This window comes from Anneissia japonica, unplaced genomic scaffold, assembly GCF_011630105.1.
Source record: "Anneissia japonica isolate Jap-2015-1 unplaced genomic scaffold, ASM1163010v1 scaffold287993_len234700_cov117, whole genome shotgun sequence".
Taxonomy (NCBI): Eukaryota; Metazoa; Echinodermata; class Crinoidea; order Comatulida; family Comatulidae; genus Anneissia; species Anneissia japonica.
In genome coordinates this window covers 146283-171588 of record NW_022729488.1, presented here as the reverse complement: position 1 = coordinate 171588, position 25306 = coordinate 146283, and the positions used below count along the sequence as shown (strand labels likewise).

Here is a 25306-nt window from a genome sequence, read left to right as displayed (position 1 = left end):
GATCCAAGCTTCTGCCGATATGAAGAACTAAAACCATAACTATCGATTGATTTTCCGTCGACTTATAATCAGGTGGTACTATGGGGAGGGACACTTGGTTTCCTGCTCCACAACAAGTCATCCATTCGTAAAAGCCTTTATGAAGAACGCCTACCTAAAATGACCTAGACTGGCACGAGACCAGCTAACTCCATCTTTGAATATAGGAAGATTGAAACATATTAATATATACAATGTATGCAGTGTTCCTTTGAAAATTTATATTAAGTATATGTAAGTAGCATTAATTAATAATTTAGGTTAAAATTTTCCCACACGAACAAAATATATTCAAAATTTCTTTCTTCGAACAAGGTGTCATTCGTAAATATGTATTTAGAAATGTAAATTAAATTTAATATAAATATGGAAGAAGCATAGGAAGAAAGAAGAATAGGAAAGAAATTTGGAGCGGCTGAAATATTTATCCAAAATAAATAATAATAATCATTTTGTCATTATTGCAAAGTTCACATTCATGGTTCACCGGAACCAACATCGGAGAGCCCACACTCGTCATATCAGCACTTATGACTAAGCCTTGCTGGAAGCAGGTAAAACGTCAAGTCAGTCTTTACATCACTATAATATGTCTACTTCATAATTGGATCAACATAAAGAACCTTATACTAACTTGTTATCGGATTCAATGAAAATAATGAGGAAAACACTTTTTTACATGTTGTAAAATACAAAAGGGGGAAAAACTTTAAACAGTAAATAAGATACAGATTTTTGAAAATTTAAAATCTTGGAGGAGATTGTGGTTACACCGATTTTACCCCAGTTTTTAAAAATTCAAAAATTTGTATTCAATAACCGTTTGAGTTTTTCATTAAACACCCATTTTATGTCTTATAAATATCGGTTGTACAACATATCAAAACATTGTTTTTTCTTTCTAGAACCTGGCTTTAATACTCTCAACCAATATTTCAATATGAACTAAAATATGGTAGCGAGCATACACTATACTTATAAAATGATGCAATATACTTTCATTGTCACTTTTATTGCTACAGTACTGTACACAGTATTACTACAGTAGATATATAATTGGTTTCCTTGATGCTTAGTAATTATGTAACAGAGAATATACCATTTGCGTATTAAGACCCAGACAGCACCTCCAGAAGGTCTCTTTCTAATTAAATAACCCTCCAAATAAAGACCACTTACAGTTGTAAGACTATTTTTCTGTGGCCCCAAATGTACAACTGTCTTTAACCTTTATTCTAAAGATTAAAGCTGCTAAAAGCATAGAAACTCCGATCCTAAAAGTGGTCATTAATTGGAGGGAAGCCTGCATCTGTGTGGAAATGGGCACCAATTTGACCATGAGAAAAAAAACCAGTAGATGCGAGGCAGGATAATAAGTAAAAGGCCATTATCACATTGGTATCCCAATTACTAATCAAGTGTAAATTATTCAAAAACTGTATATGCCTGGCAGGATATTTTATTAACAGGCAAGCATCGCATTGGTTTTCATATTCATCTGTAGATTATTCAGAAAAAATGCAATTTATTAAATCAGACATTAAAGAAATAAAGAATATCAATAATTACACACTGTGCTTTAATGATTCTCTTTTAGTTTATATATACTTTTAAATACCGGTATATATTTAATGTTGAGACCAGGTGGCACAGAGAGAAGTTCACTATGTTTGGGTGTGAGCTCTTGTTGCTATCTCTTGGTGCCTATTCAATTCTTTAAACTGTTATGGGACTTTATGTCAAATGGTTAATACATTTTAATGAAAATAAACTACAAGAACCAAGAAAGCAATTGTTGAAAAGGGCTTTTGAGGGGGCTCTTGATTGGATGGGGGCATTTGTTCGAGGGAGGCGTTTATTTTATTTTGGTCCTTAATTTCACTGTAAATGTGTAACTACAAAAATGTGTTATTGTGTGAACATAAAGAATTATTTATCTCAATCAGGTGTCGAGAATTATTTTGCTTCCATTACCTTTGTTTACGGTCACTTTTTTTTTTATTTGGGGGGGAGGGAGGTGTTTATTCGAGGAAAAAGTAAATGCACCGGGGCGTATGTTTTGCAAATGTGGAACGACAACACATAATTACCACCAATATGCGTTATTGCGTGATGCAAGACTTATTGTTCCCAATTAAAGATGCCATGGGGCGTATATATTCGAGGGAGGTGTTTATTCGAAATGAAGCTGTTTATTCCAAATAAGGCTTAGAGGGGAATTTATTTGAGGATGGGGGCATTTATTCAAATGTTTTTTATATTAGTTTATCAACATTTTATAGTGAGAATATAAAAGCAATGTTACATGAAACCAAATGAGATTTTAGAGAAAAATCCACAAAGATGATGTTTGTGCCACAACTTACTGATGGCAAATTTCTTGGCTGCTTCTTCTTTCCGGATGATCCTAACATGACAATAAACTCTAATTATTATTACTGATAATTTAAATTTTTTTTAAAGTGTGCATCAATATTGAAATTGATGCAAGCTATGTATTTGTGCAGCTTTTGCTTCTTTTTATATTTTTAAAATTTATTAAAAAGCACAAAAATAAGTTGCTTCTACAAAATGTACTTAAAAAGTTTAAATAAATACATAAATAAAAGACTAGAAATAAATAAAATATATTTTTTTTAAATGAAAAATAAAATCAAATAAATATATAAATGAAAATCAATTTCATTCTTACACAAAAGTATGGTAAAAACCTGTATTTCATCAACCCAAAACAAATAATAGTTAAATACTAAAACAAATACTAACACTTAAGGCTCACATTAAGTGCCCAAGACTCACCCATATTATGGAGCTGTTAGAGAGACAATGTACAAAGGGTCTCAAAAGCTTTTAGAATTGGAATTAGCTGGGCTTACCTAAAGCAAAATTCTTTTAAAAAAAAACATATCAATACAGATATTATTCAAACACAAACAAAATAATTGCTTTCTAAAACATAGCATTCTGACACTGAGCAAAACTTTCAGACCTACTACATGCAAATAATATTATAATCTATCTATGCATTATGATTTTTAACATTTTCATTCAACAGCAAATGAGTAGGTACTATACCAATGACACTCAATCAATCAGCAAAATTCTTTTTAAAAAAAACTTATCAATACAGATATTATTCAAACACAAACAAAATAATTGCTTTCTAAAACATAGCATTCTGATACTGAGCAAAACTTTCAGACCTACTACATGCAAATAATATTATAATCTATCTATGCATTATGATTTTTAACATTTTCATTCAACAGCAAATGAGTAGGCACTATACCAATGACACTCAATCAGTTGGGTTTTTTAATGAAAGACAATAGATAGGGTGCTATACGCAGCAAAAGCAGATGTCGAAATCCAGGTTTAACCCTTTGTAATCCCAAGTGATCTACCCTAGGTAACTGGGCCAATTAAGGGGTTTTTAATAGATTTCGTGAAAACGAATAACACAAATTTTCATCACTAACTTTCTGCAAATGTTGGTTTGATTGTTGGGCAAAATGTTTTGGGCTTCCGAAAAATAGCAAAATTGTTTGACCTTTTGACCTAGGTCATAGATTATGTGCGCCAAAATTATTTAGCGGCCAAGAAAGAGTATTATTTATCCATTAACCCCATGTAAACATTACTACAAAAATTCCTATGCTCATGAATGTTACATATACTGTATTATGTGGAATATATTGTATTCTACAGAAATAAAATGTGTTTGGTTGAATAAAATAATGCATTCATATTTATTATGAATTTTTTTGCCCTAGGTCACAAAGGTCATTGAGGGCGCAATTTGGGGAACAACCTCTATCGCACGCCCCTCCCCCTCAGACCTAGGCCTATTTGTAACTAGGGTGGTCTATTGGACCTACGAAATGTTTCACTAAAACTAGTAAATTGATGAAATAATAATATAATAGAGAAAATGGGGTAGGGATATTGAAATATAAGAAGGAAGGGGGGGGGGTGGTCCATGTACATGACCTAGGTCTAGAATACTGGTTGCACTGCTAGAAGATTCTAGTAAAAATCTTTACTCAGAATCGTATTCAGGTTTATTTATTATGAAATAATAATGATAATTATGAAATCAATATTTATGAATTGTTATTCTCATCCCGCTATCCTGGACTATTCAAGTACTTCACTCACTAAAAAAAAAAAAATTGCCAATTTTTCCTCCATAGGTGGAGGAAAAAATGGAGTTACTATGATAATAGGAAAATACCCTAAAAGTGTGAGCAACAGAGGGCAGCATTACTAAAACAAGGGGAGAAATCATCCTGTACCGTATATGGGCCTAGCATACTGAGACTCAAATTTATCCCGTATGAGATACAGGTCAGAACCTCAAAGGGTTAATTATGAAATCAATCTTTTGCGAGTCAATGGTAAAGTTGTCTAATAATAAGTATCATTACAGCAGAAGTTTTTCAAATTATTAGAGACTAAATTTAAAGCAATAAAAAAGTTTGCCCTCCAATTTAAGACCACCTTCGGGACTTGAAAATTAAAAGATTAAAGACTTTTATTTGGTTCTTTAAAAAAATTGTTCTCCAATTAGAGGGATCTTGAATTGGAGAGTGCACTGTAGTTGAGGCAATAGAAAAAAAATATGGAAAATAAGTGGCACTAGTTATACACACTAGCTGTCCAGGAGAGCAGAAATCACAAGCAAATCAGGGTCTTTTTTCTGTAGACTTAATTCAAGATTTAAGATTTAATTATTATCGCCATACATGATACATATATTACATATACCGTACTAATCCTGAGACTGATTTGCGCTGCGCAGTGGATTCACATTTTTCATATTATGTCAATTTCAACAAAAGGATATTTCTCCTGGACAGATGAGAGCTCCCTGGACAGTATCTTTCCTCTTCTTACATTTGTCTACTTCCAGCTAATCTCAATCGGCTAATGGCCAACAAGCTCATACACCACCATCCTGTTCAACCTTGTTTAATTCCATGTGTATATATTTTTATATTATATATATTAATTAATGTATCTGTTAAATGTTGTCTTGCTTTTTTTCGGTACTGAAGTGTTCATAAAAGACTCTTATTGCACAACAAAATGCTGTCTTAATCAGCTGGGATATGTGGGTGCAGGATTGTGGTAATTTCTATACCTTATTGCCCTGGATATGTTCTTGATCTTGAACAAAATATCTAACATAATTTTTTTTTCATAACTGCAGAAATATTTAATGATTTGAAACATTCATTTTTTAATGCAAGATAATTATTTTCAAATTGAATTAAAATTATTATTGATTTGAATGATGAAGTGAAATAAAACAAAGACTTTTATTTCAAGCCTGTTTAAAGTACCAGGATATTTAAGTCATTAGGACGTTAGAGGATTAACGTCTCCACCCCCGGATGCATAGTTTGTTTAGGGTGGTGTGTTTGGGTACTAGGCCCTTTAGAAGTAACTTCACTATCCCTGGATTCACAGTTTAATTAGAGAGGGGTATGCGAGTCACTGGGACATTAGTGGAGTAATGTCCCTACCCTTGATGCATAGTTCCTTTAGGCATATTGGTATTTTTTGGTATTTTATTTTGCATACTTTTGTGCATAAGCTGTATAGCAGGTAATAGCCATTCACAGATTTCATAGCAATAAAAGATTGAACTAAATTGATTAAATTAATACTCAATTTTTATATGTTAAGTTTGTTATTTACAAATTTTGTAATATTAAACATATATTGCAAAAATGAGCTAAAGCAGAAACATTGTCATGCATCTTTATGAATAGAGCTATAATACCAGCAAGATTTCTACCATGATCTATTTCAGCATAGGATGTAGTTTCATCTGTACGAATCACTCGTGATGGAGAAGATGGGCTGAGATTAAGATCAGCATAAGTAATTTGACTCTGTAAAAAGAGTTTGTAATGAATAAAATTCAAACAATGCTATTGTTGTTTAAATGAAGTTTCCTGAACTCCTACAAAATAGTTTATCCATGTATATGAAATCACAAAATAGATGTAATATTATTTATTATTATATATAAAGGTTTCTTATTAGTATTTTAATCACAGATTTTATTATTTCTTGTAAATTAAGTATTTGTGTAATAACCTAAAAGGAAATAAAAACAAATCCATTTAATAAATTGGTTATGAATATTGCTTATAGGGATAAAACAGAAAACAGTTCTGTTGACAAGATAGAAATATTAGTTACCACAAAATTAACATTTTTATTTTTGCCTTTGAGATACAGTACTTATTTATGCAAAACAAATAAAATTAATTGTACAACTCAAACTGTACAAATTGAATGCTTACAGTTTCACAATTGTTATCTTGTTCCCCTTGATAAAAAAAAAGTCACAAGAAAGATTATATACTAAAGTATGTCAATAATTTTGAAAACTTAAGATGGTTAAGTTATGAACTTAATTACTCAAAATGGAATTGTCTTTAAGTGCTATGGTAGAGAATTTTAAAAGGATTGTTTATATTAACACAATGTGAGATATGAATGTGTAACACTTCAATGAATCTTGACAATAACTCACTTTGTATTTAAAGGAAAGAACGTCAACCTAAAATAGATTACAATAAGTACATTTTTCCATCACAGGCATTGCAGTACAGTAAACTAATGCCGAAAGTCTTCTCTAACACTCAAGTACAAAAATTTTATATTAGCACACTTCTCTTAATTGCACACAAAATTTTCATTTATGTTGATCACCATAATTATTAAAATTACTATACAGTATTAATATCCACATGAAGGGACAGAGCTGGTGGGGGGGTCTGGGGACCGCTAGGCCCCTCGCTTGGACCCCCTATCGGGGAATTTCTAGCAAGGTCATCGGGGAAAAATAAAAGTACAAATCAATCATGCCTTAATAATGCTAGATTTACAATAGACATGATAACGACACGACGATATATTATCACGTAGTTTGTATTCTTCAACACTGCGTGCATTTGTATCTTGTCGTGTCATAATTGTGTCTAGTACAAATGTAGCTTATGCTGTCAAAGTTTAGGGATTACCGTATGTGCGAGGTGTTGTACTGTATAAGTTTTGTTTACGCGAGGGTTTAATTTTCGCGAATGTAGCGCTTACCCCGAATTTCACCACTCGCGAAAATGTCCACAAATTTCAAATTACAGGAAGTACTGTAAACAACAAACTGAATGAAATGGGAAACCATGTTATAGGTCGGAAATCTCGGGTAGCACAGCTGTAGCGCGTAGCACTTTTTTAAGCCCATCTACTGTACTATTACGTCTAGCCTACTAAGCCCCACTAGAGACAGTACTACTATGCCCTACTACTACTAGTACAGTGCCTAGACTTTGCCAACTTAAAAAAGGCAGCCTACGCATCGTTTTTAAGCTTTCCGTAAAACAAAAAAGATTGTGATCGGAGCTACAGTACATTAGGCCTAAAATGTAACATTTTGTTAAAATGGCGTCCGCGAAAACACCAAAACACGAAAGTGTCAAGAAAGTTGGAAATCGGGAAAAATTCTGTACGCGAAAATAACAACATATACAGTATACTCTTGTGATCCTATGGGTTGCAGTGGTGGCGCCAGCTCTTCCGATCCCCGACAGGGTGCTGGTACCTCCGACCACAGATAGGGGGACTCTTTAACCTGCATGGTTTTCTATCAAATTTTAAATAAATATCCCATAATTAACACAAAATTTTATTATTTTTCAATATAAAAATTCCCTCGACCAATGAAATGTTTCCCCCAGCCGGAGGGTGCGGGAACAACATTTGGGTGTGGACCCCATGGGGGAGCTTAGACCTTTCTTCGTGGTATTCCTGGAGCCGCCCCTGGCCACATGGACCTAAGACTAAGAAAAGTGATCACCATATGATGTGGAAATCCCTTTCAAAAGACACACCACTGCAATGCACATCCATTATCAGAAAATGTTGATGTGCATGCAAAATAAACCATGTTACCCAAAATATTATACAATTGGAAGCCAAGACATGGAAAACACAGACCAGGAAGATCTAAAACAACATGGAAAATGTAATCAAATGGGATCTAGACAGACTTGGTTATAGGTGAACTGTGGAGGAAGCACACCAAAAGATCTGGAAGTTTCTCACAAGTCAAGCAGCAGGTGCAGAAATATGCATGATGCTGTCTAGTACAGTCAGTAAATGTATTTACATTTAAACTTTACATGTCAAATGATTTTTAAGTTACTACAAATAAGCAAATAAGAGCAGTTAACCAGTTATTATTTAAGCCATAATACATTTTACATAAAACTAGTTCATAATGAAATGGGAAATACAGAAGTTGGGACAAGTTGAATCAAGTTTACCTTTTCTATCAGGAATGAAGATCAGTGATTGACTTTTTTTGTTGATATTCTCTGTTGACTTTGAAAAAAAAAATTAAGTATGAAAAAAATATGAAAATGATATACTGTTGTTACTCAGCAAGTTTTGAAAATGCAGTAGGTATATAAAAAAAATAAGGAAATATATGCAGTGAAGTATTTAATTCCATGCTCTTGCTATATCCTACATCTCCATTTATACTTCTATTTTCAATAGTTTTATTTTCCTTTTCTGCATTAATGCTTTAATGCTACTTTTGATGTTAAGTTTTATATTATTAAAGGGGAAGGGTAAATGTTTGCATTGTTAGGGAGAATTGAGGGAACAAAGGTACTTACTATTTTGTTTTTTGTGTTTTGTATTTCAGAAGCACCCTTCTTTCCAAAAGTCAAAATAAACATTATTATTATTAAAATACTGTTCACCTTGTTGTCTTAAATGTTATATACAATAAAATATACTATAACATACAATGTTCACATAGGCCTCTTCTTCATTGGGGTCATTGTTACCACAGAGATCCTCACCATCAGCAATTCCTCTTTCACAGTCTTTTTCTTCCAGCTCAAGTTCCTCATAATGTTTACCCTCACTAAAAAGATAACAATTTAATTATTTCTCCTATACTGTACAGGAAAAATTCAAAATTGGAATAAACATTTCAACTGATTGGTATACAACACATCTGTATGGACTCAATAATTGAAATGTTTTCTACGCAGTTTTCTATGCAGCCATTGGCAAAATATTACACTTGAACAAATTTTAAGATGTACCTCTAGATTCCCGTAAACGGCACTTTCAAACTACAAAAATGTTTTTTAAGACCGGTACTATGTGACAAAATGATTGGCTAATCCTCGCCAATGAAGGATTCTGTACCCCTTCCCCAAGGGGTGAACGAAGACTTTTTTTTAAGCAGAGATCAAAATATACATTTTAAATTATTCATTCAGGTAGAAATGTTATAGGTACTTTTTAGTGTCCTAAAATAAAAGTTGTTGCAATTTTTGTACATTCTTTAGAGTCCAATCATTAATTGGAGAGCTCAAAAATGCAATGGCATTTTTTTTAAAATCCAAATAAACATTCAATCTTGGGTGGAGGTGAGTAATTAAGTTCTTGTGTATTGCTTTAATATTGATTCAAAAGGGGTTTTCAAGCAGTAGTGCAATTACATGACCAAATATTACATGTATGCAAAAATAAATGGAAAAAAATGCTTGGAAATTCAAGTTTGCCTTTTTAAAAATTTTCAACAAACTTGATGACATCAGAATAACAGATGTATGAAAAAAATGAACAGGCCACTGCAAAGTATCCTATTGCTTTACCACAAAGAACCAATAATAATGGTAGTGTACAAAATAATAATAAAATAGTGTAATTAAACATTAATGTATTTGGAAGTACACATTCAAAATGCACACACACCAAAAAAAGAGCAAATCAAATCTTTAAAAATTCAATTTTACGAAACCAAAACAAAAACAAACAATGCATAACAATATATCTTGCACTTTCACTTTATAAAATTTCACTAGAATCTATCAGGAAGAAATTCAAATTATGTAGTAGTACTGTAGGTTGGTGGTTTACATGTTACTATCAATCCCATGAAAAGTCCAATATTATTTATGTCTCATTTGTGTCAACATTTTATATTACACTCTTAGTTACTACTGTTTTTAAAAATATTTTACCACTTTCAATCATTCCATTTGAAATTATGCTGCTTTCTCAGAACTGAACACAAATTATTTGTTATGAATTTTATTAGAATGAAGCATGTTTGCTTGCAAAACATTCACATTTGTCTAATATGTGAATGTAGTGAGGGCTTTGTATGTGAATACAGTACCGTACTCGCACGAATAAGCACCCGGCGCTTAAAATATTTTTTGCACTTTCTCAGGGGCGTTTATTCAAACGGGGCGCTTATTCGAACGGGGCGCTTATGAAAAATGACTGGAAATTGAGGGGGCACTTATGGAAATAGATTAAAATCGAGGGGTTCTTATGGGAAATTATTAAATTTAAGAGGCACATTTTTGAATGAAAAAAGATTATTTAAAGACATTACAAATGGTGCTTAGGCGGAAAAGATAGCCCAATCATCCAGAGAACATGGCTCATGACAACAACAACATAATAGCAAATTTGCAGATGCAATTAGTGGTGGTGGGTAGTGGTTAGCTTGTTGGCCATCGGCCGATTGAGATTAACAGGATGGCAGGACCATTGTATTTTTTATTGAAAACTTAGATGAGAATGTGCTAAAGGTCGGAAAAAGAAAAAGCGGAGTAGGGCTAAGCATAAACATATGTAAAAAGAGTAAAGTTGGAAATATACTGTCTGTCCAGGGATCGGAGCTCATTCAAACGGGGCGCTTATTCGTGCGAGTACGGTAGTCCATTAAATGTCAGACTACAAAAGTACTGCCTTAGTTTTAGTTGGAATTTAATAATAAAAAATAAAAGATAATAAAACTTTCGAATATAATAATAAATATAATTTAACACAGATAAAAATTTATTAATTAAAAAATGACCCAAAAAATCTCTAAAAACATACTTAAATATAGGACAGGAAACAAGTATTATGTGTTGTATCTGGAAATTATATAATAAAAATCGAAAATAAAAGATGAGGAGCGAATACTATTTAATAACTAACCTATTTTTACTTTTCTTTTCCAAGTCACCATTTTCATCTACAATCATGAAAGCAAATAGAGATGACAAAATTAGTTAAACTTTAATGATTATGACCACTTCAGATAGAAAATCTATTTACAGATAACACCAAAACATTTCACTTTATTTTATTGACCATCAAAATACACATACAGAAAAGATATAATGAATAATTCTAATAATTCTATCAGGTCAGGGGCAGCTGAAGAAATTACTATGGCTCACAGTTACTATAGCCAATCAATGTAAAGTAACTTACATTTTTCTTTGTATTCAATACAACAGATTCCACAAAAGTAGAAACAGCAACGAAGAATATACTTGAAGCCGAGCTTAGGAGCTAAACCAATTGCTTGTGTTTTAGATTCCTCCTTGTTTTTCTCTTCATTTTTTATCACAAAGTCCCACTGGAAAGTCTCAAAGTGTGCAATACTAGGACGATATTTTTTACTCATTGCAAGTGATTTGTCGCCTTCTACTGCTGTCATATCTTCTCCTTTTATCTCAATTTTCCTGCAAAATATAAAGTCTGCAAAAAACCCTTTAGTTTAAAAAAAATGTGAATAATGTTCTGAAAACTCATCTGAATAACAAAATAAATTCTGATTTAGAGTTAACAGAATTACTGTACAAACTAAAATGTCAAAAATTATGTAATATTCAACAAATATTTGAAACACCTTTTTAATAAATATATATTTTAGTTTAGATTATGTAATATTTGGATTTACATGTAACGCATTATATTGAAATCTCAAAAGTGTTCAAGGTGTGGACTAGCTCATATAGTAACTTGTTTATCCAACTAAGGGTCTTTCCGTGTACCCGGTAAACAGATACCAGTTACTCTCATCTGTCCACAACAGGAGCTGTATGGACCAGTACAAAAGAAATCGTGAAAAATGCACTGGGTTCTTTAAATAAAGTGCACATGAGCCAAGTTGTGTACACTGGGCCTACAGTTAATATTCCTTAACCGAGAAGACTTTTCACCACCAGAACAATTAGGCAAGGGTGCTGTTCAAACGAGCGTCAATATTATGGCTGTACGTTGCGGCATCCTTCCAATAAACCATTAAGGTTTTAAGTCTCTGCCTCCACGAGAAACAACGTAAAGTATGAAATAGTTGTGTTATGTGTGCAAGAATTCTAATAAGAATACTCAAAGTATGAATGCAAATAAATTCAAACTTCCATCAATAATATACTTTAGCATATTTTTAGACTTCTTATAGAAAATTTCTACCAATCTCAGTGTGCACTAAACTACTCTTTGACTTGGACCCCGTAAGAGTGATAAGTCTAGTAAATACTGACCTCATATTTACTGTATGTGTATATTCAAACCTTATTTTTATAGCAAACATCATTTTTAAAGAGAAACGAGGTATAAAAAGTCTTGCATTAGAAACAATTTCTGAGCAACTTACAGAGCAGAAACAGTATCCACAGTATGACAGGGATAATGAAAAGTGCATACAATGCAGAGTTTGAACCCTCTAAAAGAAAAAGATGAAATACACATTTTAATTTAAATATCTCAATTACTAGAATTATTGTTTCAACACACTTTTGTAATTTAATTTACAATACTTACTTATCAACAATATTTCTGTAATATTTAAATTTAAAAAATTCCAGTATTAGAAATTAAAGGCATAACAATAACAGCCGTATACTGTAATATTAGGAAAGATGATCCATTAGATCACTGTAAATTAATTCACAAGTTTCCATAAAAAGACTGTTTATACAAAAACTGAAATATGCATTATTAGACTACCAATTAGTAACACACACAAACACACATACTAACATATCCTACAAACTTTGTTTTGTTGTAAATATAGTCCTTGTTTGACTTAAGTTGAATTTCATTAATTATATTAAATACAAATAGCACAAAAATACAAGGCTTCAGTTTAGCATTTGTTGTTAAAATACGATTGATATACAATCATGAAAAAGATAATACAAGCATGTGAATAAACTATGTATTTGATCATCATCATAAAACAAAGTTATGAATGATTTTGGGATTCAGTTAGTTGTTTGTTCATTCTTGACTTCATGTTCATTCACATTTTTTCTGAGTAAAGAGAATAGGCCTATTAGCCTTAGGGTTGTAGTATTTAATGAGCGTACATGTCAAATCATTAGAAAAAGTCTATAAATTACGGCTTAGCTTCTATAGCCAATAGCGTGAATAAGACTGACTTTTTTGCTAAGAAAAAACTGCTGTATGCCCCTATAAACATGATGTACCTATTTTATGGTCATCATTACTATATTCATGCATGTCACATGTTTTTGTGAAATAAAATTTAATAGTCTTGGCAGAGCTTTAGAGTTGGAATGATGAAACCATCACATGTTTGGCATTAAAAATACTGCCTAATAGGCAGCTATGGATGAGGTGTAGTATGTAGGCGATGTAAATTAAAGAATTTGTGAAATCAAGCTTCTACTGGTTGAAAACACCAATTAAAACAATCTCCGAACAGAAACAGACACAACAAAATGTAGCAGTATAGACCTCTTGGCTTATACATAAACATTTTCCTCAAAGAGCATGTCATCTGACCCTGAACAAAGTTTATATCCCATAATCATTCCCTTTAAAAACATAAATCTGCCTCTGGTTCAGTATGATTTTATGGATTTATGAACTAAAAATTTTGAATATATGGCTCTAAAAAGAATATAAATAAAACTGACATGTTCAATATTCTTTATCAAGTTGTCTTTGTACTTCATATTTCTACTTTTATAATTAACGTCTGTTCATAACAAAACAAGTATTAATATAGCTATAATGAAATTGAAACAAAATGAAAACATGTGATGTATTGCCTTCCTTGTGAAATGAAAATAGAAACCAAAAGCATATAGCAAGTAAGCATTGCAATAAAAAATGCTAACCAAATGTTGTCAATGATACCACGAAGCCAATTCCCTATTCTATTCTATTCCATACATCTCTATTCACACACTAATGTAGTCTTAACTGGTACCATGCTCTTTACAGGGGATTACAGAAGAGAATTTGTTTTTTAAAAAATATGTTAATTGCTTTATTATTATTGTTATTTTCATGCATTAAAGTTGTAGCAACACAAACCATAAATAATGCATTTCTGTTAAATTACTTTTCTTCACTTTATTTTTACCAATTTTAATCTTATTGTCTTTTACATCAACCTTGCTGCTATCTGAAAATTTCAATAAAATATTTTTAAATATTTCATTTTGGCAATTTCTTCATATAAATAATTTTCATTGTGTTGGAACTCCTGTTTGTTTTAACATTTATACCAGTCTATGACAGGAAAGAATAATGCACCCTATAATTCTTCATGTTGTAGCAATACTTTGGTTTTACAGGGTATGCCCGAGATTAATTGGTTTTTAAGCCGAGCGGAGCAAAGTTCTGCGAAAACAGGTAGGCCACTTGTTTTATATGTAAATTTTTACTGTTCTCATCCGAACGAACCCTTGGTGCATATTAACATTCTGCCCGCCAAACATGGAGATCGACGTGTTAACGCTTGACTGCCAAACACAAAGATCTCTGTGTTTCATGTTTTTTTTTATAGAATCCGATAGATGGGGGAAATAATAATAATAATAAATTGGAGAATTTGTATAGCGCCTGTTAAAAAAAATAATTTTTTGTCACTGGCGCTTAAAGATAAAAGAGTTATTGATTAAAGAGATAGGATTTAAGGAGGGTCTTGAATGCATTAGTACCAGAAGTTGATCTAAGATTAGGTGGAAGAGAGTTCCATAATTTCAGAGCAGCAAAAGAGAAAGACCGTTCGCCAGTACTAACATGCAGCACTCTGGGGACAGATAACCTGAGAGAATTTGACTGTCTTGTGGAACGTGAAGATAATTGTTGTGAGATTGATGAAGACAGATAGTGTGGGGAGTAGCCATATATGTATTTATGAGTGAGAAGAATAATTTTGAAGTTTAAGCGTTTACATATCGGTAGCCAATGAAGGTCTTTGAGGATAGGTGAAACATGATACAAAGTTTAGTGAGACAGACAACATGTGCTGCTGAGTTTTGAAGCTTTTGTAAGGGTCTTAATTGAATAGTAGAGGTCCCATACAATAAAGAGTTACAGAAATCAATTTTAAAGGTGATAAAATCATGGACAAGTACTTCAGCAGCGGAGCGTGAAATGTATGGACGAATAGATCAAATTCGTCTAAGGTGAAAATATCCAGATTTACAGATAAATGAAATGTGGTTTTGAAAGTTAAACTGATTACAAACATGTACTAACAATTTGGACACTATATTACGTCTGGACCATAAATATCTCACTATTTATTTGTTTACATTAGCATAGAGCAGTACTGATTTACATTCACAAAATCGCAATTATCTCAGCTTCATTATGCAAAATTGCATAAATCTCCAAAAGCGAGTCATTTTCATTTTACTGTTACGGGTCACAGATTGTGATTAGAACGAAGTGTTTGGTAAAGCTAAAATGTTTGTAGTCCTTGTAGTATTCACTACATGTCAATCTGATCACATACACACACTCCACAAGCTTTGGAAATATGTTAAAATTTGCTGAAAAGTCTGGCTGTGGCTGATACTATAAGGAGAAAACTTGATGGTGGAATTACTAGTCTGGCATACTGTGACCTTACAGCGAGTTCGTGGTTATTTAACATTTTTATGCTTAGGTGGCAGCAATGTTCATTGAAAAGGACATGAAATACTCAGTGGCAGATCAGGAATTTAAAAAAGAGGGGCCCTAGGGACATTTTCAGATGGAATAGACCACCTCAGGCCCACTATGGTTGGGGCTGAAGTACAAGATTTTATGGCTACGGTACCTCTAGAAGGTCAGAAATGTCAGACTTAAATTTTGATACTTTTCAAAATTCAGGAGGAGCAACACCCCCCCCCCCCCACCAACAACCCTTTGAAATTGCCAATGATTTCTTTTTCTGCCTATATGTATTTTTTTTAATAACAGTTTTACTACATATTCTGGTTGTGATGTGCAATTCATGGTGCCACTAGGTTTGTGAGTGTATAATTATGTTACTATGTTTTTAAAGTACCTGCTACTTGTAATAGCCAACAAGCCAATCCATACTTTAGGATAAAATATGATTACAAGAATGCTCCTCCCTGGTGGTCTGCATGGTCATACTAAATTAGTGAGAAACGTTTGTCCACCAGATAGGATGCTGCATATAGCATTCCCAAATGAAGTTCACTGGTTGTGGTTCTGTGATGCCATAACCCATGTGATACAGTGGTGGGCCATCAAGGCAAGCAAGGTATGCTATGCATACCCATGGAGGAATACCTTGGTCTGAAGGAGGACACCAATTTGCCTTTTGTAATGCCTCATTGCTTGGTGTGTCCCACTTCAGACCACACACAAATCGGGCAGTTCTATTTTGAATAGTCTGTGTCCTTTTTAGGGAAGTTTGATTACAGTTTCCCCAAACTACATTACAGTAAGTGAAACAAAATCTGTAAAAAAGGTTTCAATAGCTAAATGATATTAACCCATACATATGTTCAAAATAATTTTGGTCTACACAAATATAATTTATACAGTATAATGCTGAGCTAATCAAAACATGCACATAAAGCAAATTTAAACCCTCGAAATAGCCTGCTCTTCATGCTAATTTGTGAATACCTGTATGTGAACCTGTACATACACACATAAATGTTTTATTTGTGATCCATTCTTCAGTTCCGAGACTAAAACGCATAAAGATTTTGGCCACAAGAATAAAGCATACATACGTGTACACAATTAAGTATATTATCTGTTTCTTCTCTTCTCTTGGGGTACAATGTTTTAATTCATTATTTAATTTATCTTGTTATTTATCTTTTTTGTTACTTTGAAGGTTATTGTATATAATCTTTATTTAGTTTTATCAGTTTTGAAGTATAACTGGACCATATATAAAACACAGTTCAATATCCAAATAATACTAACCTCTATACATCCCAATATAATTTTTGTAAAACAAATAATAAACATTAAAATTATACAGTTATAGTGCTGATTTAACCAAAACATGCATTTCAAGCAAATACAAACCATTAATTGTATTCAAATTTTATCAGATACATCCATGTTGACCTGATACTGACAAACAGACACATACCCTCACTTGTTACTTAATATCATAATTAAAATTTATAATGTAAATGCAAATTGATATAGACTATCCATTGGATGAAATGCTATAGAAATTACATAAATACTGCTGATTGTAGTATATACTGTTACCACAATTACATGCATTTTGGTTTATAGCAAAATGGTAAAAACTGAGCTAAAATCCATGGTCTGGTATTACATTTCCAAAACTTAAAATATTGCCTTTTAACATCTTATAAGTTAAATCTTGGTATATAAAGTAGCATAAACATAATTAACCCTTCCACTGCTGGGCCTTTTTAGGAAAAAGGTTATTTTTAAATAAATGCCAAAAAAAAAAAAGACTAAAAGAGGTTATTTGGAAATTGTTTTTGTGTGTTGGGGTGGGAAAAAGTTTGGCCTATAAGAAAAAATTAAAATTGGATTTTTAATTAGGTGGCATTGTGACCTTGGGGTGGCCATTTTGAAAATTTTCATTAATCTGCAAAAGAAGATAGAAATTCTTATGGGATGCTGTTTTTTTTTTTTGACTGGATAATGGTGAAGATACATAAAATGAATAAAAAAAATCAATAGTTTGAATTATTTTCATCATTCTATTCTAAAACAGACAAAATTCCATGTTTGTCGGCAGAATCGTGAAAAAAAAATTCCAAAAAATCACTGCAAGATGAGTTTTTCGCAACAATTCATTACTCCATATAATACTCCATATACTCCTTTTGCTGCGTGCCCCCGGTAGTACCGGGCACGCAGCAAAAGGCTTAATTTTAAATTACCTTTACAGGTCTTCAGTGGTTCTGTTGCATTAACTTCTCCATTCTCTGCATAGCATGTGATGTTTGATTTACAAATCTCTTCATAAATTTTCACAGATGCAGTAAGTGTCCCATTCTCAATCATTTCCCCATCTTTGTATATCATTACAGAAGACGGGTTGGGATGACCCTCTGCAGTGCATGTTGCAGTGCCATCTTTTGATTCAAATGTAACTGTAAGATCTATTATAATTGAGAAAAAAATCAGGTTTGTTTAATATGGGAAACTTTTTTCAAGTTTTTTTTAATACATTATAAAAAATAACTAGCAACCTTTACCTGAAAATTTGTCCTTATTGCGATAGAGAGGAAACGTGAAGCCACACGTTCATTTGATACAGCAACATTTAATATGGTGTTGATACAATAACTGTACTCTAATAAATGGTAATGTGCCCATTGAGATGATCAGTGGACATGATACTTGTGCGTGACAAATAAAACCACAATGAGTAACTAGATTTGAACTCGTCACTGAGGACGAGTTAGGTGATCTGCCGCACTTTGACCCATAAGGAAGTGTGCGCGGTGCGGATTGAACAATATTTAAATGCTGATAATGGCAAAATACGCTAATTTAGTTTGTTAAAAAAGAATTTGGAGCATTTTAAAAGATTTACTCATGCGTACAATGTCCGATCAGCTATTATGATATATAAAATCATATCTACAACTCATGTGCTTTCAGAATATGTAAGAACAGTTTGGGGTCACCTTTCATCCTAAGGAGCTATAACTGATTAAAAAAAAGACTTGATATAAAGTATATATTAATTTTGACGCACACGAACGCTCGCGTTATTACGCGCGCACAAAAATATAATGTACATAACATTTAACCATGACCTGAAGTTTATACCCACTAAATATGATTCAGAAATCACGACTAATTAAGGTGATTATGGGGTCATCAAAGGTTTGACGAAAGAAAGATAAGGGGGTAAGCAAAACCCTATATTTTGACCATGATGACGTCATCGAAATGTAAAAAAGTGTACGTATATGTAAGAGAATTGACTTAGCTATAACATACTCAAAGTTGGAAGAAAATCGACCAAGAATAAGCGAGATACGCTCAAATGCCCATTTTTTTTAAATGACAACGTCGATAATATTCAGTTTGTTGAATTCAGATGGCAATATGATGACGTCATAATGTCCGATCAGCCATTAAGACCTATAATATCATATGTACAACTCATGTGCTTTCAGAATATGTAATAAAAATTGGGGGTCACCTTTCATTCTAAGGAGCTATAATTGATTGAAAATAGGTATGTTTTTGGCCTATTTTTGCTATATGTCGAAAAAAACGCGCACATGTACTTTTATGTTCTATGCGCGCGTACGGCATTGCTATTGACCCTAAATGACCAAAAAAGATTGGAAATTTGTGAATACAGTGTCAGGGACCTAAAACATTAAAAAAACAATATTTTTAACTTCTGTACGTGACGCGCATGTAAAAATGCGCACGCGGTGCCAAAAATTTTAAAAATGTTGAAATGCTCAAAATGGCTTAAAACGTGCTCTAATTTAGTCAAAAATTGATTTCGACCATTTTAAAATTTTGACGCACGCGTACGCGGGCGTTATGAAGCGCACGCGCAAAATGAGTGTACATTACAATCAACCTTCACTCGAAGTTAATGCTCACGTAATACGATTTCGAAATGTCAATTGGTTAGGCTGATATAATAAATTGCGTAAAAAACACAAAAATGCGCGTAGATGACGTCACACGTTTCTGGTAACCTTGCAATGCTTGTCACTATTCCAGGCCAAGCCAAATGTTTTGTTGTAGTCGTTTTGTGCGTAGCTCTCGGCAAATTTGAGATATCGTGCGAACAGTTATTTGTCAGAATGTAGAATAAAAAAAAAAAGATCTCTGACAATAACAAGAGGTGATCCGCACTAGATGCGGATCACCAAAAATGCAATATATATGAAAGAGAACTGCCTCAGCTACAACATACTCTAAGTTGGAAGACAATCGATCAAGAATAAGCGAGATACGCTCAAATGCGCATTTGTTAAAATGAGGTCATCGAAAATATTCAGTTAGTTGAATTCAGATGGCAATATGATGACGTCATAATGTCCGATCAGGCATTATGACCTATAAAATCATATTTACAACTCATGTGCTTTCAGAATATGTAATAAAAATTGGGGGTCACCTTTCATCTTAAAGAGCTGTAACTGTTTAAAATTAGGCCTGATTTTAGCAAAATTTCACTGTATATCGGCACAAATGCGCACAAAGGTCACTACTGTATGTTTGATGCGTGCGTACGGCATTGTTATTAGCCATAGAGTGATTGAAAAGATTGGAAACTTGTCAAAACAATATCAGGAACCCAAAATGTGACAAAAATAAATTAATTTCTAGCTTCCATACGTGCTGTGCGCGTACAAATGCGCATGCGTAGTGGTAAATTTCAAAAAAATTTGAGATGCTCAAAATGGCTTAAAACGTGATCTAATTTAATCTAAATGTGATTTCGAGCATTTTAAAATTTTGACGCATGCGTACACGAAGGTTATGACGCGCACGCGTAAAATTAGGGTACATTACATTTAACATTGACTTGAAGTTAATGTTCACTTAATACGACTTCGAAATGGCAATTGGTTAGGCTGATATGATCGATAATGTAAGAACGCAAAATTGCGCGTAGATGACGTCATGCATAACTGCGCACTATGAAAACCTTATTGTGACTATTCCAGGCCAAGCTAAATGTTTGTTGAAGCGTGCATGTATGAATCTCGTGCCAATTTTTAGATATCGTGCTAACAAAAAATGGGAAAAAAAAAAAGATCTCTGACAATAACAAGAGGTGATCCGCTAGCGGAGCGGATCACCAATGATGATCCTGACAATAACAAGAGGTGACCAAAAAACAATTAGCATCACACTTTCTTGAAAAAGAGGTGCTCATTAACTGATTATTTTTCAATACGCTTGAAATGAAAATTTTAATAATTGAAATTTAACAGATAAAAAGAAAAAATTAAAATATACACATACATATTATTTTCAAGACAATTTGATTACTGGTTTTCCCCTCTTTTCCCCTGAATTGATCACTTTCAGCTTTACATGTATACCTGCCACCATCAGCTGCACTTGCAGCTTCAATGTGTATTTCAAGAGCAACTTCGCTTGTAGTAAATCTATTGGTGTCTGTGGTGCTGAGTGCTTGTCCATCTTTATACCATGTGATACTAGGTTCCGGGTCACCATCAGGTTTAGTACAGGTCAAGGCCACTGATTCACCTTCATAGACACTGCTTGCTGAGGCAGACAGTACAGGCTCATCTAGGTCTGATAAAAATTATAGTACTCAAATAAATACTTAAAACAAATACTGTACAAGTGTAAGGTTACACTTAACTCATTATTAACTTAGTGATATTAATTGATATTAATTTAAAAACAAAAATAGATCTATCAAATATATCACTTTGTTTACTATAATTTCTAATTCTATTGGTCCAAATTAACAATATGTTATGATTATATTGGTGGATCCATAGAGCATCAATAAACTTTAAAATGTATTATAATCCTGTCATTATCACAACAAAAATTTTACTTTACTACTGTAATATATCCAAAAATTTTAACCAAACATATCAATTTGTTTTGTCTACTTTACTGCAAAAGTGCCTCTCTTAACCATTAGCGCTTCTTCTGATTTTGCTACAAAATCCGTAACTCTACTAGAGGTCGGATAAATTAGGTAGAAACAGTTTATAGAACGTTATAAATATAGCCATTGTAAACAATTTACAAAATACTTGCTTTCAAATATTTAGCCACATCATTTTTTGGTTCAATTACGAAAACATAGGCGATATTAGTGTGTTTTCAGTGGGATTTGAACTGGCTTATGAGGGCTCGTTTTTTAACGTTATAACTTTGTCTACACTAATCTGATTGTTTAGGTTGACGCAGCAACAGAAAGCAAGTTTCTTGTGATCAGTTATACTGTATATATATATATATATTTTTAAAAAATTAACCTAATTTTCTTCCATCATTGTTTTATTTCTATCAAAAGCATTCAAGAACAAAAACTGCCCGGGCTCACAGCCAGCCAAGGGAATTGGCAAGTGGCGTCACAAAGTTTGTGGGGCCCTGGCGCTCACTGTTATTAGGAGCCCTAATATGCGAGAGAAGCGCGGGTTAAGTTCGCGAGCGGAGTGAACAAACAGATGCTTGGGGCCAGGAGGCACGTAGGGCCTTGGTCAGGGTCCAGGGGTTAAGACCCCCTGGTGGGGTCCGAAGGGGCTTAGCCGCTTTTCGCTAGGAGCTTATGGCATTTATGAACTGTTAACTACGTTATCAGGCGAGCCAAATGGCTGAGCGGTTTAGGCAGAGGCACCGTGATCATAGCCAACAATATTGGCAGAGTCGCGGCCAGCTCACTCCTATAGTTCTGGTGGTGGAACAAGTCTTGTCAGATAAGGACTATATACTGTATCAAAGACTTGTTAAAATTCATTAATGAATATGCTTGAAAGTGGGCATATCTTATTTCTACAGTATTATGTATAAACTGGGAATGCATTTTTAATAGTGTTTCACTAATGATTGATTGTTTAAAAAGTTCATTTTTATATACCCTTTTCGGATAATGAAATCGCCCAAACACTGCGCTGTGCAGCGTGCTCAATCTGCTCGTTTTTGTTTTTCTTACACACACTTAGTATTAAAAATGTTTTTTTATGTGGTCAAAATAGCCCAAACCAATTGATATGATCAACTTCATATATTGAAAAAGCTGATCTGAACGAATTTATTTTCTACTATCGATGTGATGAATACATCTATTTTGAATCTACTTGATATTCAGTTATTTTACAGAACAAATTTTAAACTTTGTGAGCAACTTTTATCAAAATGTAATCAATACAGAATATAAATGTTGAGATATAATCTGCAATACTTACAATTTACAGTGAGAATGGAAGAATCTGAATATATGAAATCTCCCTTTCTTGACAGTATTTGACATTGAAATCTTCTCTCATTATCATTCCTTACTGGCTTCGTGATAACCAGGTCAGCATTCCCAGGAGTTCTTCTTAAGCTGTAACGGCCATTAACTTCCTCTACATTACTTACAATACCAAATGTAATAATGTTTACAGTTTCATTTACTTCATTCCATATGACAGACAAAGGTGTATTAGTGACTTGTGAATAGTCACACGGTATCACTACTTCACCATCACCTTCTTTGGCCACTTTATTAGATGTTACAACTGACTGGCTATATACTTTAAAAAACACATACACAAAAACACTTGAATTTTTATAATTACGGTATGTAATTGTAAGTAAGGATGAGACTTGCTACAGCACAATATGCTAAACTTAAACAAAAAGAAAGAATTTGATTTTTTAAAGAATATATACTGTACAGTAAATATCAAAAATCAAAGTGTTATTTTTTTGTGTGATTAATATGTCAAAGTGTACTTCTTTAAAATTAAAGATTTAGTTATAATCCACATTGAGATGTATATTCTTATAATTTATGGAAATTTTGTCTTGGAAAAATTATGATCATCACAAATTTGAATTCTTATAATTATCTACTTGGTATGGATTTATTTACTGACTTAAATATACAATTGCTCCAGTTGTATTACAAATAAAATATGTGACTCCAAAATTGACCAATGACCATGTCAATTAATAAGGAGGCACCTTTATTCAATATCATACAACCTTTACAAAACATTGTTGGCCATAAAGGGCCTACAATGACATTAAAGTGAAAAGGCCATACAAAATAAGATGCTGGCAATATTTCATGTTCTTGTCATGAGTATGAATATTTGAGGAAATTTATTATTACACAACACATGATGATAGCGACAAAAGTAAGTATGACATGCAACCTCTACAGAGTTGACTAAACTTACCATTAGGTACACTCAGCAACAGGAGTAAAATCAAATACAGTAGTAACAACTGAAATAAACAATGAATATAACCAAGAAATAATATACAAATTTACACTACATTATTATTAATTAATATTCAAAGTTTCTTCATGTTTTTATTCTTCTTAGAGTTTGATGTTTATTTTTAAGACTATTTTTTATGGCTTTGAATGTGTATTGTGTTTTGTAAAAAAATTTTTCCAACTTTCAAATCTTACCGAGCAAGTTAACTTTCTGTATGACAATGTTCTTGAATCTTTAATAAATTACAATATTTTACATTCTGAAGTGTTTTAAGAAAACTGTTTTGATATCTATTTATTTCATAATGTATAGATAATTGACAGTTAAGTATTATTCTACATCTAGAATAATATTTCTCAAATGTATTATTAAATAAGAAAAGACTTACAATTACAATATTTTTTGGTAACAGCCACATTGCCTTCCTGCAAAGTGAAAAATAATCAGGGTAGATGTAGTTATTAATAATAATACAATGGTGAAACCTAATGGTATGCTAGGTTAACACCCCCTGGACTCATGTAATGGGAAAATCCAACCACCCCAGGCCAAATTCTGACCCCACCCAAGTACAATACAGTGCAATAAGATGGCCGCCACAGTGCTGCCTAGATTATTAAAGATGCCCGGACCAAACCTAATAACATTCCCCTGGCTGTTGATGATTGCCTTTTTGCCTCATGGATTCTACCCCTACCTACTTGACTGTCCCTTACTACAGTATATGTTCAAGATCAGGGTAAGGCTGTTTTAGTTCCTACTTTAAGCTACACATTTGGAAGTATTTCACTAACAGTTGTGATTGCAGTGTTACAGTGATGGTACTAGTGCAGCCACCTATAATTGTGGACGCTTGATTTGCTTTGATAGGCCTAGTCCCTTCATTCATCTTGCATCTCCTGCTATGTGGAACTGTTTCAAAGCCCTTGTGGAAGCTTCTTTAATTCATCAAAATGTCACCTTGCCACACATTGGCAGAATACCGTTCAGCAAACACCATCAGCACTGATACTCTATGTCTAAATTACTGATTCTGTCACAAATATATTCATCACCGATAATGCTGGATTTTAGTGGTGATATACACCAAACCAGGGAACAGTGAATTTACACTGCTTCCTGTGTGTTCTAAGGCATGCAAGTGGAAGCAAGTGTGTGGCAGTTGTGAAACATGACTTCATTTAAAGTCCTGCATCTATATGAACTCTCAGATTGTTGAAGAACTTGGCAATAACTCATGTAAC

The 25306-nt window shown here is 33.0% G+C and overlaps 1 protein-coding gene across 1 annotated transcript in view; it reads right to left on the bottom strand.

The window, feature by feature from the left end:
* Positions 1-24951, bottom strand: part of LOC117114695 — a 30023-nt gene extending 5072 nt beyond the window's left edge. The window contains exons 1-11 of the mRNA XM_033258383.1: positions 24857-24951; positions 24451-24487; positions 24018-24066; positions 23037-23366; positions 21181-21405; positions 18036-18257; positions 12527-12595; positions 11356-11625; positions 11077-11113; positions 8872-8992; positions 8382-8439 (exon numbers count right to left, since the gene is read on the bottom strand). Of these exons, the coding sequence (XP_033114274.1) occupies positions 8382-8439; positions 8872-8992; positions 11077-11113; positions 11356-11625; positions 12527-12595; positions 18036-18257; positions 21181-21405; positions 23037-23366; positions 24018-24066; positions 24451-24487; positions 24857-24951 (1513 nt within the window). The remainder of the gene's footprint in view (positions 1-8381; positions 8440-8871; positions 8993-11076; positions 11114-11355; positions 11626-12526; positions 12596-18035; positions 18258-21180; positions 21406-23036; positions 23367-24017; positions 24067-24450; positions 24488-24856) is intronic.
* Between the last annotated feature and the right edge of the window lie 355 nt (positions 24952-25306).